A 16218-nucleotide genomic window follows, 5' to 3' on the forward strand; every position below is an offset into this window, starting at 1 on the left:
CATGCAATATAGACCTCTTGGGCATTGTATATTTGATAGTAAATTGTTGGGAGCACACACTGAAATGTATGAAAGCTTGCAAGGAAAGATTAAACATTAGTTAAGGGGAAATATGCCTGTAGAACTTTTTTTAATCTGTAACTCTGTGTGCTTTGTATTTTTGGGTGAGTGAATGAATAATTAGTTTTGAAGAAAATGTTTTTGAGTCACTTTAACCACCTCAGTCATCATTTGTTCCTGGAGTCTGAGGTGCTAACCATGGCTGGGCCTGTCGCATTAACATGGTTGGAAACCAGGGGGTTGCATCCCGGAGATCCAATCAAGGAGTGGTTTGACCACAGGGTTCTATCCAATGAGAGGTACAGGAAACCACGTTTGTCAGCTGAGGGGATACTCTTCGGAGGGATTAAAAGGAGTTAAGGTGCAGTTCTCCTTGTAACCGTGACACCTAATAAGAGTCAAAGAGGAAATGGGTACATATATAGACAACAAGAGTATCCAGAGTTATAATTAATACAAATACAGAGTTTTGTCTTAACCTAACAACTAATTATTAGAGCTTAGATTTATTGTTGTGGAGACAGATTATACCACATATGCCTTCTGTGGGATTCTTACACACCTTCCTCTGAAACATCTGTTGATGGCCACTTTCAGACACAGTGGCCCTCTGGTCTGATCCACTGTGGCAGTTGTTATATTCCTTTGTAGAAGTTGTTAATGTGACATCTGCTTTCAGCTCCCAAATAGTATAATTATGAGCCTGGTATGCAGGCCAGATACAGGAGATGGGTAGAAAATGAATAACAAAACTTTTACATAATCACAGTACACCAAGAAATGCAAATACATAATGAATATAGAATGAAAGTAAATAACCCTTATAAACATCCATTCAAGTTATAGCTGAATGCAACATGCTTAAATCTATTCATTTGGAGTGTCCAACCTGAGATGCCCTGATGGGATCAGATTGGGGTGTCTAACTGTAATAGAAACAATGCAGATTTCAGAGTAGCAGCCGTGTTAGTCTCTATCCGCAAAAAGAACAGGAGTACTTGTGGCACCTTAGAAACGAACAAATTTATTTGAGCATAAGCTTTCGTGGGCTACAGCCCACTTGATTGGATGCATGTAGTGAAAAATACAGTAGGAAGATGTATACACACGCAGAGAACATGAAACAATGGGTGTTACCATACACACTATAAGGAGCGTGATCAGTTAGGGTGAGCTATTATCAGCAGGAGAGAAAAAGAACTGTTTCTAGTGGTAATGTAAATGGCCCATTTCCAGCAAGTGACAAGGAGATGTGAGAAACTGGGGGGTGGGGGGTGGGGGGAATAAGCATGGGGAAATAGTTTTACTTTGTGTAATGGCCCATCCGCTCCCAGTCTTTATTGAAGCCTAATTTGTTGGTGTTCAATTTGCAGATTAATTCCAATTCAGCAGTCTCTCGTTGGAGTCTGTTTTTTGAAGTTTTTTTGTTGTAATATTGCGACTTTTAGGTCTGTAATTGAGTGGCCAGAGAGATTGAAGTGTTCTCCAACTGGTTTTTGAATGTTATAATTCTTAACGTCTGATTTGTGTCCATTTATTCTTTTACATAGAGACTGTCCGGTTTGGCCAATGTACATGGCAGAGGGGCATTGCTGGCACATGATGACATATATCACATTGGTAGATGTGCAGGTGAACGAGCCCCTGATGGCGTGGCTGATGTGATTAGGTCCTATGATGGTATCCCCTGAATAGATATGTGGACAGAGTTGGCAACGGGTTTTGTTGCAAGGATAGGTTCCTGGGTTAGTGTTTTTGTTCTGTGGTATGTGGTTGCTGGTGAGTATTTGCTTCAGGTATGGGGGCTGTCTGTAAGCAAGGACTGGCCTGTCTCCCAAGATCTGTGAGAGTGATGGATCGTCCTTCAGGATAGGTTGTAGATCCTTGATGCTGCGCTGGAGAGGTTTTAGTTGGGGGCTGAAGGTGATGGCTAGTGGCGTTCTGTTACTTTCTTTATTGGGACTGTCCTGTAGTAGGTGACTTCTGGGTACTCTTCTGGCTCTGTCAATCTGTTTCTTCACTTCAACAGGTGGGTATTGTAGTTGTAAGAACGCTTGATAGAGATCTTGTTGGTGTTTGTCTCTGTCTGAGGGATTGGAGCAAATGCAATTGTATCGTAGAGCTTGGCTGTAGACAATGGATCGAGTGGTGTGGTCTGGATGAAAGCTGGAGGCATGTAGGTAAGTATAGCAGTCAGTAGGTTTCCGGTATAGGGTGGTGTTTATGTGGCCATCATTTATTAGTACTGTAGTGCCCAGGAAGTGGATCTCTTGTGTGGACTGGTCCAGGCTGAGTTTGATGGTGGGGTGGAAATTGTTGAAATCATGATGGAATTCCTCAAGGGCTTCTTTTCCATGAGTCCCAGATGGTGAAGATGTTATCAATGTCGCGCAAGTAGAGTAGGGGTTTTAGGAGACAAGAGCTGAGGAAGCGTTGTTCTAAGTCAGCCATAAAAATTTTGGCATACTGTGGGGCCATGCGGGTACCCATAGCAGTGCCGCTGATTTGAAGGTATACATTGCCCCGAAATGTGAAATAGTTATGGGTGAGGACAAAGTCACAAAGTTCAGCCACCAGGTTTGCCGTGACATTATCAGGGATACTGTTCCTGACGGCTTGTTGTCCATCTTAGTGTGGAATGTTGGTGTAGAGGGCTTCCACATCCATAGTGGCTAAGATGGTGTTTTCAGGAAGATCACTAATAGATTGTAGTTTCCTCAGGAAGTCAGTGGTGTCTCGAAGATAGCTAGGAGTGCTGGTAGCATAGGGCCTGAGGAGGGAGTCTACATAGCCAGACAGTCCTGCCAGGGTGCCAATGCCTGAGATGATGGGGCATCCAGGATTTCCAGGTTTATGGATCATGGGTAGCAGATAGAATACCCCTGCTCAGGATTCTAGCGGTGTGTCTGTGCAGATTTGCTCTTGTGCTTTTTCAGGGAGTTTCCTGAGTAGATGGTGTAGTTTCTTTTGATAACCCTCAGTGGGATCAGAGGGTAAGGCTTGTAGAATGTGGTGTTGAAGAGCTGCCTAGCAGCCTCTTGTTCATATTCTGACCTATTCATGATGACAACAGCACCTCCTTTGTCAGCCACCCACAGTTTCATCATTTTTTTCAAACACAGAGTTTAAAAAAAGTTAATTAACAATACAATTTTAAACTTTAGCCTTAGAGAGTAACTCTGATGGCAAGGCAAATCCCACATAAATTCACCACCGTTTAGCCAAATACTTTAACCGTAAACCAGTTGGTCAGCTTAAATAAACCGCAATTTCTAGTTCTAAAAGTGTCCTTAGATATTAAGATTTAAGTGACCTTTAATTTGCCTAAAATTTATGGTTTTATCATATGCAAATTTATTTTGGTTCACTTTTATTTTTTTGCATGTTACTTCATCACTTCATTTTCCTGGATAATGTTTCATGTATTGATGTGCCCATGTGTGAGAAAAAGATAGCTTGGTATTGTCCACTATTAGTTCTCCTTCCCCAATAAGTAGTGGTCCTCTGCTTTTCTTTGTCTTTTTCTTGCTTCTAATATATGTATATAACTTCTTTTATGCACCTTGGTATGCGTAATTCATTTTATGTTTTAGCTTTTCTGATTTTGTCCCCACATACTGTCCCTGTTCTTTTGGACTCATCTTTAGCAATTTGTCTGTTGTCCTCTACCTTCAGATTTGCAACCAATTCCTCTTTGCGTGAGGAGGACTGCCCCCCGGTTGCTTCTTCCACGTTCTGAAACAAGAAGTTGTCCCCAACACATTCCAAGAACCTATTGTTTCAAAATCTTTTGTAGTTCCCTGTAAGTGAGAGAATGGTTTCTTCAACTTCTGAATTATATTGGTCCTCAAAGTTTTACGGGATCATTCTCTGTTGCCCCCTTGCTTTTTTTCCTGTGTCCTTATTAGTAATTTCCTCTATATGTATCTCTTTTTGTCACTTCAGTAACTTTCTGGCTCCTGTAGTCAGGCTTCTTTTGACGCTTTGTAATCTTTGGGACATTTTTTAACTAACAACGGACCTTTGGCTTCTGAAGCTACGAACATCAGCAGCTATGGCCTCTCTACCCCAAAAAAGTTGACTTCTCAATTTTAAGTATTGTACCATCTATGGCTGATTCATACTGAACAAGCTTTAAATGGAAAAAAATTAAGATGAGTTGTTGAGGCCATTGTTGTTTTTTATTTGGTTTATTTTCCATCTGTTGCTCAACTAACTTAAAAGTTGTCTGATGGCTATGAACTGAATATTGGGAATGATATAATTGACATTATAAAGAAATCAACAAGGAAGAACACATACTGAAAAAGCACTTGTAATATTAGGTTAAATACAAGCATATGGTAAAGTTTAATGAACATTTTTTCTGTTGTGTAAAACACTTTTTAAAAAAAATAAATCTTGCCACCATTCACTCCTGCTCACGAAAAACACTTGTATAAAGAAAAAAATGGATTTTTCATATACTGGATATTACAGTGGCTCTGTCTGCAAAGTTTGACCTACTATGCTTTTGGGGCATTCTAAATTGCTGTGCACTTTTAGTGAGTTTGCTTTTATCCTTTTTTTTTTTTCTTTTTTTTTTTCAGTACAAGAACTTCTTTTTACTAGTGTAGTTGACAATGTCTTAATGTACAAATTCTTACCTCTTGTTGCATTGTTATAGGTACCCATCATACCTGGCACCTGAAGTAATTGCACAGGGATTTGTCAAACCTAGTGATCACACTCAGTGTGAGAAGCTGCTGCCCTCTGGCCCTAAATCAGATGTGTGGTCTCTTGGTATTATTTTATTTGAGCTTTGTGTGGTATGTTACTGAGTAATTCTTGTGTGTTTGAATATATGACACTCAGTAAAGAATTTTGTGTACACGTATTTTCACTTTATACCTATGTCAACTCAAGAAAAGCTGTTTTGCAAGTAATGGTTAAATTAACAATAACTATTCAGCGGATTCTAATGATGCTTAATATTGGAGCATAACACTGGGAAAACTCATCTTGTCACCAAAGAATTGAGTTCCTGTGTGGTGTCATGGATTTATACAGAAGATGTTGCCTGTGGCTCCATAACTTCAGATAAATTTCAGTAACTTAGTTTTCACTAGCTATACATGATAAATTGGACTTCTTTATCACAAAGATCATAATGTTCTATTATTCAGACAGTAAAACTGTTTGTCTTACATTCTTTTTAATGTAATAAGATTAAAGTTATCTGAATTGTATGGTCAGGGCAGTGAAATCCAATAGTTAGAACAAACCATTGGAAATCAGGAATCTTAGCTTCGGTTTCCTGCTTTGCTAGACTTGCTCTGTGACCTCAGACATGTTATTTAACCTCTTTGAATGGCTTCCTCATCTGTCAAATGGGAATAACATTGGTTGAAAGCCACTATATAAAAGCAAACTATGACTATTTGTCGTAGACATTAAAAACTAAATTATAGCTGTTCGCAGTGATGTGAAAGTTTACACAATATTTCCATGGTAGTGTGTGTGTTTTTAAAATCCTATTCTTTTTGAGTTTTAAAAAAAAAAATCAGGTACATTAAGAAAGCTCATTAGGAGTACCTCCCTGAATTTACTTCCAGTTTTAAAAAACAACCACCCCCAAAAGGTAAACAAACATAAATAAATCTTATGGTTATGATAGTGGAATGGTAGCTTTGCTATAGTTAAGGTTGAGAGTTGCTTACTGTCTAACAGATAACTTTTCTAAGAGCTCTAAAATCTATATGCTGACTGACTTTCTTTACATATACTAAGGGTTGCACAGGACATGTACTTGTGACGGATTGACATAAGTTTCTATTCCATTTAGGGTAGAAAACTGTTCCAGAGCTTGGATATAGCTGAAAAACTAAAACTTCTGCTTACATTAGGTGAGTGACCTAAATGTAACTACAGGGTTGAATGCCGGTCTTCCTAAGTTCCCAAATAAATCTATAACCAGGGTGATACATAAACTCAGGATGCACGTGCCTAAGACAGATTAATTTTGGAGATGCAGTTTTGGAAAGATAATGGGCATCTAGCAGCTTCACTTGATCTGGTATAGGGGAGCAGCAGCAACTGTGTGCCAGATATGCACAGCAAAGGAGCATTGTGCTTGTAGTGCATTGAATGAGTGTTGAATGGTGGGGTAGAGGAGGAGTTGCTGAGAGGAACCAGTCTGGTGGTTATTTATTATTTGGTATAAACAAGTCAAGAACACAGTCTCTGTGCCAAAGGTAATACTATGCAAGACACTAAACAGATAAAGGAAGGATAACTGTTCAGGCAGTGACAAGCATGTCTTGCTCGTTCTAGATTCTTTTTTTTTTATAGTCTTCTTTTTTTAATGTGTTGACTGTGCTGCAGACATGGAGGTGTAGGTGTGATGGGGCCAGTAGAAAGACTTAACAATTATTGAAATGCCATTCAAGCTTCTTTAAAAAGAAAGACCTACAGCAAAGTGGGAGTGCTGCGACAGACTGACCTGGGAACTATCAAGTGTGAGGGGAAAGAGGCGGGTCCTCAAATTGAGACCTGAGGATGCATGTTAAATTGGTCTAAAGCTGTCTGCAGTACCTTTAAAGTTAACTACTGTTAACACAAATATCCTTTTTCTTCAGCAAATTTTCTTTCTAAATCTCTCACTATTTAGAATAGTTATTTGATCACAAAATAAAACCCATGGAAGCTGTCACTGTTTCAGAATGTACCTGTATTCCTCCTCACCATGGTCCACTCCAGGAGTGTCTAGTCAGGTCTCTAGCCTTTACCTGTCTTTGAGCAGGGGTTTAAGACAGCCCAGGTCCCTGCCTTACACTGTGATATCCCCAGCAAGTCAATTTGCTTAATGGCCATCACCTGTGCTTTGCTTTCTCCCTGAGGATTATGAACAGCGTATTGTGGGCAGTGACAAGTTATCACACAGCTCTTTCTAAATAAGCACATTTATTCTTAAGGTGAAAGTATTACGAAGAAAGCATAATAAAAACAATAAACAGGCTTAAACACACACTAAATATATCAGGAGGGACCTGGCAGTCTTGTGGAGCTCTAGGAGGCCAAAGCTTGTCCTATCCTTCCTCAAGAATCCGGGCCCCCATTGGGCAGCAGGTCCTGTTGGTTTGTAGGATCAGAAAGAAGGCCCTGAGTCAGTTTAAAAACAGCCTTTTTATGCCAAAAGCCTCTTCGTCTCCGGAAAACCCAATCTGAACCAGTATATGCAAAAGCAACAAAGAGTCTTGTGGCACCTTATAGACTAACAGACGTTTGGGAGCATAAGCTTTCGTGGGTGAATACCCACTTCGTCGGATGACATGCATCCGACGAAGTGGGCATTCACCCACGAAAGCTTATGCTCCCAAACGTCTGTTAGTCTATAAGGTGCCACAAGACTCTTTGTTGCTTTTACAGATCCAGACTAACACGGCTACCCCTCTGATACTTGACAGTATATGCAAGCCTCCCCAGGACGTGGTTTCTCTCTGGAGGTGTTTACAGCTTAAGTGATTCACCTTAACCACCCTCCCACACACATACTATCTATTGTTCCCAGAAGAGTTATGGTAAACTTCCCACAGTGGTCCATAAACTTAATATGATAGGGTCCCCAAAGATATTTCATGGGATTCCTATTTTTAAAGGAAAAAACCCTAGAAATTGTAAAGCTCTCAGATGCTATTGTGATGAGTCACCATAAAGCCAATGAGGAGTCCGGTGGCACCTTAGAGACTAGCAGATTTATTTGGGCATAAGATTTTGTGGGTAAAAAAACCTGCTTCTTCAGATGCTTATGCCCAAATAAATCTGTTAGTCTTTAAGGTACCACCGGACTCCTCGTTATTTTTTTGGATACAGACTAACACGGCTACTCCTCTTATACTTGACATAAATCCAATCAATCAAATACATACTTTAAGAAATTGAGGCGGTGAGGGAGGGAGGAGGAAATTTTATGTGTCTTTTTAAACAGTACCACTTTCTCATTATGCCTTTGTTTTTCCTACTGTTCTATTTTGTAGGCTGTGTGGATGACATTGTAACCGTATTAGCTGAAGAACATGGTTGTCTGGACATTATTAAGGTTGGTGAATTAGTCCACTCCTCAGTGTTTTCTTAACTGAAATGACTTGTTTTGTACATTTTATTGGATTCATTCTTTTTTCTTCTTTGCTGAAGTGAATCCAGTCCAAAAGATTTGTAACTTACTTGATTACTTTGATTTCCATAATATTTTATAGTGATATTTTAGACTTTAGATGCTGAAATGCATAGGGCCATCAGTATTCAGAAGACCTCCATCCTTTCCCAAAATTACTGACAATCCAAATAAAATGTAGACAATACTTTTCAGACTCTCATGATACACTAGTAGATGACCCAATTTTCAAGTGATGCAGATTTTAAAATCTGGTTTTGGTGTTGTAATGACTGGTAAGCTAATCTGTGACGCTGTAATAATTATATTGGTATATAATTACACAGCTGAATCCAGATTTTCAAAAGCAGCTAGTGATTGGGGATTGGTCCTGCTCTGAGCAGGGGGTTGGACTAGATGACCTCCTGAGGTCCCTTCCAACCCTGGAATTCTATGATTCTGTTATTGTGATTGGTTCAATTTTTGGGTGTCCGGGCTGAGAAACTATAAAGATGTGGAATGATTTTTTCACGGGCAAGAATGCCGCATGTTTTTAAGGTTTCTCAAATTGGACACCCAAAACCACGAGTCAGTTTTGAAAATCTTGGCTTTCATATATTAAGTCTGACTTCTAGGACATTTTGTCCAAACTAAGAACTATACTCATGACAGAGTAGCCGTAACACTTCAGGCCCTGATCCAGCTAAATCCTTAAGTATATATGTAGTCCCGTTGACTTCAGTATTTATGTGGCTTGCTGGATCAGTGTAGTAGTAATCAATTGTTGACAATATTTTTTCACCTTTTATGTTCCAGGAACTTCCTGAAAATGCCATAGCTCTACTGAAGAAATTCCTTACATTTCAACCTTCCAAAAGGTAAGTATTCAATCCAGATTTACAGTAAATTGAATAATTCTGCTGGGCCTAAAGCAATTAACTAGATGAAGCTGAACTGTATTCAGTATTAATATTGACACGAGTTACATAAAAGTGCATCCATGTATGCTCAGCCATATAGTAATGCATCGATTTATTACCTTTGTACTACTTTCCATTATCATTTAACATTTCTTTTATATGTGTTGCAAAAATATCTTGTGAGTAAAAAGTGAACGCATGCTGTTAGATTAAACCAGAATTATAGCACCTGTTGCTGTAATTTTTCCCAAACAGGCTTGTGTTTTCCCAGCCCATGACTAAACAGAACAGTACCAAAAATGACCATCCAATAGAGCTGTTTACCGTATACGATTGTTTCTTTTTTAAATTCCAAGAAAAAATATTTGGAACAATTGTATGAAGCACTATGGGTAATTAATCAGAATTGAGACTAATCAACTCTGTTTGGGGAAAAGGGGAAATATGCACATTTATGTTGTTTGATGTCTAAAAATGAGTTATTTGAATCAGGACTCCTGATTATTTTTTATTTTAATAAAAAGTAAAAGACCAGCTTTATTTTTAAAAAAAAAAAAAAAAAGAAAAAAAAAAGAAAAGGCAAGATTGAATCTTGGTGTTTGGAAGTCAACTATTTAGTCACTTTTAAATTGTCAGGTTTTACTGATTTCTTCTTTGGAAATTTGAGGTGTTTATTGTAGCTGTACCATAACCAACATGATTGGTGTTACTTCAGAACACATTCTTGCGTACTGTTGCTTGAAATGTTGTAGAATTCTTGGTCTCAGGATATTAGAGAGAAGAGGTGGGTGAGGTAATACCTTTTACTGGGACAACTTCTGTTGGTGAGAGAGAGACAAACTTTCGAGTTTACACAGAACTCTTCTTCAGGTGACCTGAAAAAGAGCTCTGTGTAAACTTGAAAGCTTGTGTCTCTCACCAACCGAAATTGGTCCAATAAATGATACTATCTCACTCACACTGTTTCTAATGCACTGGCATGAGTGACCTCTCTTTAAAAAAAAACACTTTAAGTACAGCATAGAGCTACTCACTAACTAAAGGAGAAAAAAGGTTCATTTATGACCAAAAGAACACTGGATTGTCTCATTGCGTTACCTTTGTTAATTAGTTTATATCTTCAGTAAAGACAGAAGAGCCTAAAGTTGAGAATAAGAATACTTGGTCATAGATAGGCTGTATGATGTAGAATATACAATATTATTGTAAGTAAACTTGCTCACAGTGAACTGATTACCATAAGAAGCTTTGCATTTTGATTTGATTAACAAGAACATTTCTTTGGTGATATGAGAGTCCACGATCTTACCACTTCTGATTTTTTTTATATTAGCTTGATTTTTTTAAAAAGGGCTTTACATTTTTTTTCTTACTTTTCTTTTTTGCACTTTTAAAATGTTTTACTCAAGGCCAACTCCAGATCAGTTACTGTGTGACAATGTGTTCAGTGAAGTGGCCTCTGTATACCCACCCTTCCACAAACCTGCCAGTCTGTTCTCCTCCTCTCTGAGATGTGCTAATTTAACTCTTCCAGAGGACATCACTCAGCTGTGTAAAGGTAAAAGTGAGTAGCAGGGACGGGGTGTGGCAGAGAGAAGAGGGAAATAAATAAAATGTTGCCTGTAGAGGACAGAACATGAAGGAATTTACTTTTTTTTTCTCTTTACAGATTGCTGAAGTATTAATATTACATTTTTGTATCAAGATCTTATTGTTTCCTAATGGTCAGAGAGTAGTATTAAGTGCTTATGTGTCTGTGGGGGCACTAGAGGATGGAGGGAGGGTATCTCTGATCTGTGTTCTTTGTTCATTTATGCATCATCCTCTGTAATAGTCACCCATTCATTGTCCTTGACCTGCAGTTTTTATGATGTTTTTCAGCATAGTTCTGAGGTTTAGGTGCTGATTTTTTTTTTCATATTACCATGTGGTCATTTGCAGATGGGGGCTCGTTGGACATATCATGTGAGGGTTGGCTGTAGCTCCATTATTAAAATTTATATAGGCAGCTGGGTATTGGAAGTACTGGAAATCATAGGCTGTTGTCAGTTGTTATAAAGCACAATCTGTGTGGGAGAGGCTACATTTATAAAAGTCTATACTAAAACTTTGCACTTACCTGACAGTATGTTCAAAAGTGATGGGATTTTCTTTTACCCTTGTTTGAAATCTCCACTTGAGTGAATGGGCTGCCATTACCCTTTCTGATAAGCTCAGAAGTTTCTTATTATTTTTGGATATTCTTGTTTGTTAATATTGTGAAGCTAAAGTTAAAATTGTTAAAATTAAAGCTGAAGCCAGTACCAGCATGTGTGCGCTGCATATGTGATATTTTGGTAAATTGAGGCTTTTAAACATGAATTACTGGTTCTGTCGTTGCTGTTTACTCTTAGCTCTTTGTATTGTGGAAGAGAAATACATTTTGAATTATGGGTAAAATAAGCAAAAAACACACTTTCACTCAGTGTACTTATCTGATTTGCTCAGTTTTCTGGCACCAAATCAAAGGCAGACATTCTTTCACTTTTTTTTCTGAATGCAAGACAACCTTATAGTGTGTCCAGCTGCCTTTGTCTTCCCATGAGCCTTGCTTTAGATATTGCAAAGGGAAGATCACTTTTCTTCTAACTCTGCAGTAGGCCATATGACCTTTCACATCTAATAATCTCTTTCTAACTAAAATGTGTTTAGAATGATTGTGAAAAACATGAACTGCTTAAAAAGCTGTAATTAATTTTAATTTGGCTTCTGTTAATAGATGAAGACTGTGATTACCTAGCAGAAAGATCAATTGAAGAGGTGTATTATCTCTGGTGTTTGGCTGGAGGAGACTTGGAGAAAGAACTTGTCAACAAGGAAATCATTCGATCAAAACCACCCATATGCACGCTTCCCAAGTAAGGAAAGGAAAACACTTTTGGGGATGGAAACATGAGGAAAGGGGTGGACAGAGAAAAAAAGTTGGGTGTTTTTAGAACTTCCAACATAGTTTCAGAGAGCAATTTGAAAACAACATCCTGAGTAATAGTAAAAACCTCAATACTTCCTCATATAAGCTACTATCATTCACTGTTATTCCACTTGATTACATACCACCCACACTTACTATTGCCTCTGAAAAATTTGCAATAGTGTATGGAAAGTTCAAAGTACAAATTATCAACAGGCTGTAAGATTCCATTTCTTAATCAAACGATTCATTTCCAGTATACCTTAGCACTAAACGATGCTACGTTACTCAGTACAAAAAGCTACTTATTTAGTAAATTAAAATAAAAACTTGGCAGTTCTGTTTACATTTACATAGACTACAATCCCATACAGTCAACACATTTCACCAGAGATCATTTTTTTTCTTTTCATAAAAATAATATTCTACTGTACAGGATTTATGGAATTGTGACAACTTAATGTACCCTGGAACTATATCCTTGTTGAAATCTTTACAGTATGTTTAGGCTCTGGTCCTACAGTGTGATATAAGTGGGTGGAGCCCTGTGCTCATGCAGATCAGATTGCAGGATGGGGTATTTAAGTAATATGTAAAATCAGCTGTGTATCTCCAACAGCATATTTATTTTTGCAGAGCAAAAGAAGATGACAAAGTTAAGGTTTGGTTGGTGGCATGAGATGGGTGAAGCTTTAGTGAGTGCAAAGTAATAAGTATAAAATAACACACATTAGAAAAAATAATCCCAACTATACATACAAAGTATTTCTTCACACGTTGCACAGTCAGTGTGTGGTACATGTTGCAAGCGGATGTTGTGAAGGCCAAAAGTATAACTGGGTTTTAAAATGAATTAGATAAGTTCCTGGAAGATAGGTCCAACAAGATGGTCAGGGACACAACCCCATGCTCTGGGTGTCCCTAAACCTCCAATTGCCAGAAGCTGAGACAGGATGATGGTACGGATCACTTGAGATCACCCTATTCTGTTCATTCCCTCTGAAGCATCTTGCACTGGCCACTGTCAGAAGACAAGATACTGGGCTAGATGGACCATTGGTCTGACCCGATATGGCTGTTCTTATGAGTGATTATATGACAGCAGATAACTGACTCAACTCTTTATCTGTTAATTTCCAGAGTTTCGTGGGGTGGGTGGGAGGGGTGGAGAGTGTGTTTAAACAGTAGAATTTTTGTGATGAAAATCATTTTGTGTGTTAGGTGGCCTCCATTAAAACACACTTCTATCCTTTCATTTTTAGTCACTTTTTTCACTTTTTTAAATGACTTTCTGAATTATTTGGAATGTAATCTCTCTCTCTCTCCTCTCTCTTACACACACTCACACACATTTCTGCTTCTGAGTTTAATTAGTCCCATTAATATCTATACTGAAGATGAAATGTTTCTTCATTCAGTGGACAGATCCTAATTTCATCTCATTAGTGAGAAGCAAATAGAGAATCTGGTATTTAAAGATTCATAGTTTTCAAGGCCGGAATGGACCATTGTGATCTAGTCTGACCTACGTCCTGTATAACACAGAGGGGAAAAAAAACTACGTGGCCAAGTGCTCCCAGGATTTGAAACCATGACTTCTGGTGTGGAAGGTGGGAGCCTTACACCTGTGCCCATAGCCTGCCTAGACCCAGGTGAACTTAGTTTCTTGAAAATCAGCTCAGTACAGTATGTTCTAAAATACTCATTCTGTTGGATCACCCTCATTTGGATGTATCTATAGTTGTGAAGAATTACCCTGCTACAGCCACACAGATAAACACCTTATGAGATCCTTTTGAATGGCAGATATTTATTTCCCTCTTCCCTCGCAATGCAAGAAGCTGGTGTATTGCCCCCTGTTAATCCTGGTCTGTGCCAGGATGAGGAACAAAAGGGAATGTTAATCTCATTCCGTTCCGCTTTGAAGGAGCTGTAAATGGTATTCTGATATGTGTTCAGTATCTAGAGAATGTGAGAAATACGATTTTTTTCATTCAGAATTATTTAAATATTACTAGCTTTTGAATGCAGTCAATGTAGTCAGGTGTACGATACAGTATAATTCTAGGAGTTAGTGTTTTATTTTCGTTAAACAGCTGATTGATGTACAATTTTGCTGGGTTTTTTTTTTTTTTTTTTTTTTAGTATGCAACATTATGTCCTTTAAAATAACCAGGAATTGGTGTTCTGTCTTTCTCTTTGAAGCTTTTTGTTTGAAGATGGTGAGAGCTTTGGGCAAAGACGAGATAGAAGTTCCCTCCTAGATGACACAACTGTGATACTGTCGCTGTGTCAACTCAGAAATGTAAGCAAAATGCATTCTCAGCTGCCTAGAGAGACAAGGTGGGGAAGGTAATACCTTTATTGGACCAGCTTCTGTTGGTGAGAAAGACAAGCTTTTGAGCTTACAGAGTTTTTCTACAGGGCTGGGAAACGTACTCAGAGTGTCACAGCTTCATGCATTTTACTGTTTTACTAAATACATTTAGCTGTGACATTCTGCATACATTTCCCAAACCTAAAGAAGTGCACTGTGTGAGCCAAAAGCTTCTCTCTTTCACCAACAGAAGTTGGTCCTGTAAAAGATATTACCTCATCCACGTTGTCTCTCTAATATCCTGAAACGGACGTGGCTAAAACAATACTGTATACCTTCTTAGCTGCTTGTAACTCAATTGCAGAAACAATTTATATTTTAAGGAATGTAAGAGAACAAGTGCTGCTGCTGTTTCAAAATACCATATCAGACAGTCCCTCCTGGACACTTGCCTGCTCTGGATCCAATAGAAATCTCCTTGGCCAAAGTTAATTAGATTCTGAATTACATATTAAATAAAAAAGAAACCATTTTGTCTGGGAGAAATTACTGATTTTTTTTTTTTGGTGATACTCAGTTCATTATATTGCATTAGTCATATTTTTACTGGGTAATTGTGACATCCAGTGGTGGCTTAAGTTAATAATAAAGAATGAGTCTAATCTATTTTTACTTCAGATGATACATCTTTCAGAAGTTTCATTTCTGTCTAAGATCAGCGGACTTTACTAAATGACATGTTTACTATGGCTGCTGGGTTTCCCATGGTTTAACCTCAGTCTTTGGAAACTTGAAATGAATCTGCAGCTGTTAGGCAACTGGTTTTAAGATATCACTCAGACTCCCTCAAAATTACTGAATATAGTTCTGTTTCACCTCCATTAGTAAACCACATTGATTAAACAACAACTAATCACATTATTGTTAGGGTGCTTTGGGTGATTGCTGATTCCAGGTTTTACCATATTTCTTACTGAAATATATATTTTTTTCATTGTCAGTTTACGTGTTCGTTCACATGCGGTTTTTATTGTAGAGTTCTATGTTAACGCTGCACAATTGGTATTTTGTATTTAAAGCAATAAATAGTATCCAGTATTAGTTTGGGGGAAGATGCCATACAAAAATTAAATAGCTGTTACAAATGGATAGCTCAGAATTTTTGTCCATTTTGGCTTGAATCCCTTTAAGTTCTAGAGTGTTACAGGAAACGAAGCATGAGATAATCAAGTCTGTGCACTCCACATAAAAACATGCTGATGAAGCAACAAAACGGCACTATTTTACATTAATACATGAAAACTTACCAGAGAAATGTTTTATTACAACATGCAGCAACTACAGTGGGGTGAATTTTTGGCACATAAAATCAAATATCCATGCCTAAAGATACAAATGCAGTAGTGGATAAATATACAGCGCTTTCATTTTTGAGAGGATACTAGCCTGAATCTTGCTAATCTCTTAGCCAGATTTGCAGTGTTAGTTGAAAGTTTTATCTTTATCTTTTGGAATCTTCCAAACATAACTCATGGAAAAGAGCACAATGATTGTAATAAAAAAAGGATCAGTGATGAATGAATTGAGAGTCTGAACTGCTCTGTCAGTCCCCAGGGGAGATGGCACTATATCTCAAGTTAGAGACTGAACTGCATAACAGAACACTGCAGGGAAGATGGTATTAAACTTTAAGCACATCGCACTGAAGATGTCTATAAACTTCAGGCTTTAAATCCAGTCTCACCTGCCTGTAACCCTCCCGAGAACGTCTCTATTACTGTCCATCTCTCTGATGTCATTACTAAAAATGATTAATGAGCATAAATTTATTTTTTATGTA

General features: G+C 38.1%; 1 protein-coding gene across 3 annotated transcripts in view; it reads left to right on the forward strand.

The window, feature by feature from the left end:
- The window catches only part of TBCK (TBC1 domain containing kinase), a 167873-nt gene that overhangs the window by 42671 nt on the left and 108984 nt on the right, over positions 1–16218 (forward strand). For all 3 annotated transcript variants that reach the window (XM_045018236.1, XM_045018237.1, XM_045018235.1), the window contains exons 6-12: positions 4727–4868; positions 5885–5945; positions 8076–8137; positions 9008–9069; positions 10521–10669; positions 11870–12008; positions 14267–14366. In XM_045018236.1, coding sequence (XP_044874171.1) covers positions 4727–4868; positions 5885–5945; positions 8076–8137; positions 9008–9069; positions 10521–10669; positions 11870–12008; positions 14267–14366 — 715 coding nt within the window. The remainder of the gene's footprint in view (positions 1–4726; positions 4869–5884; positions 5946–8075; positions 8138–9007; positions 9070–10520; positions 10670–11869; positions 12009–14266; positions 14367–16218) is intronic.

Source organism: Mauremys mutica, chromosome 5 (assembly GCF_020497125.1).
Source record: "Mauremys mutica isolate MM-2020 ecotype Southern chromosome 5, ASM2049712v1, whole genome shotgun sequence".
Taxonomy (NCBI): Eukaryota; Metazoa; Chordata; order Testudines; family Geoemydidae; genus Mauremys; species Mauremys mutica.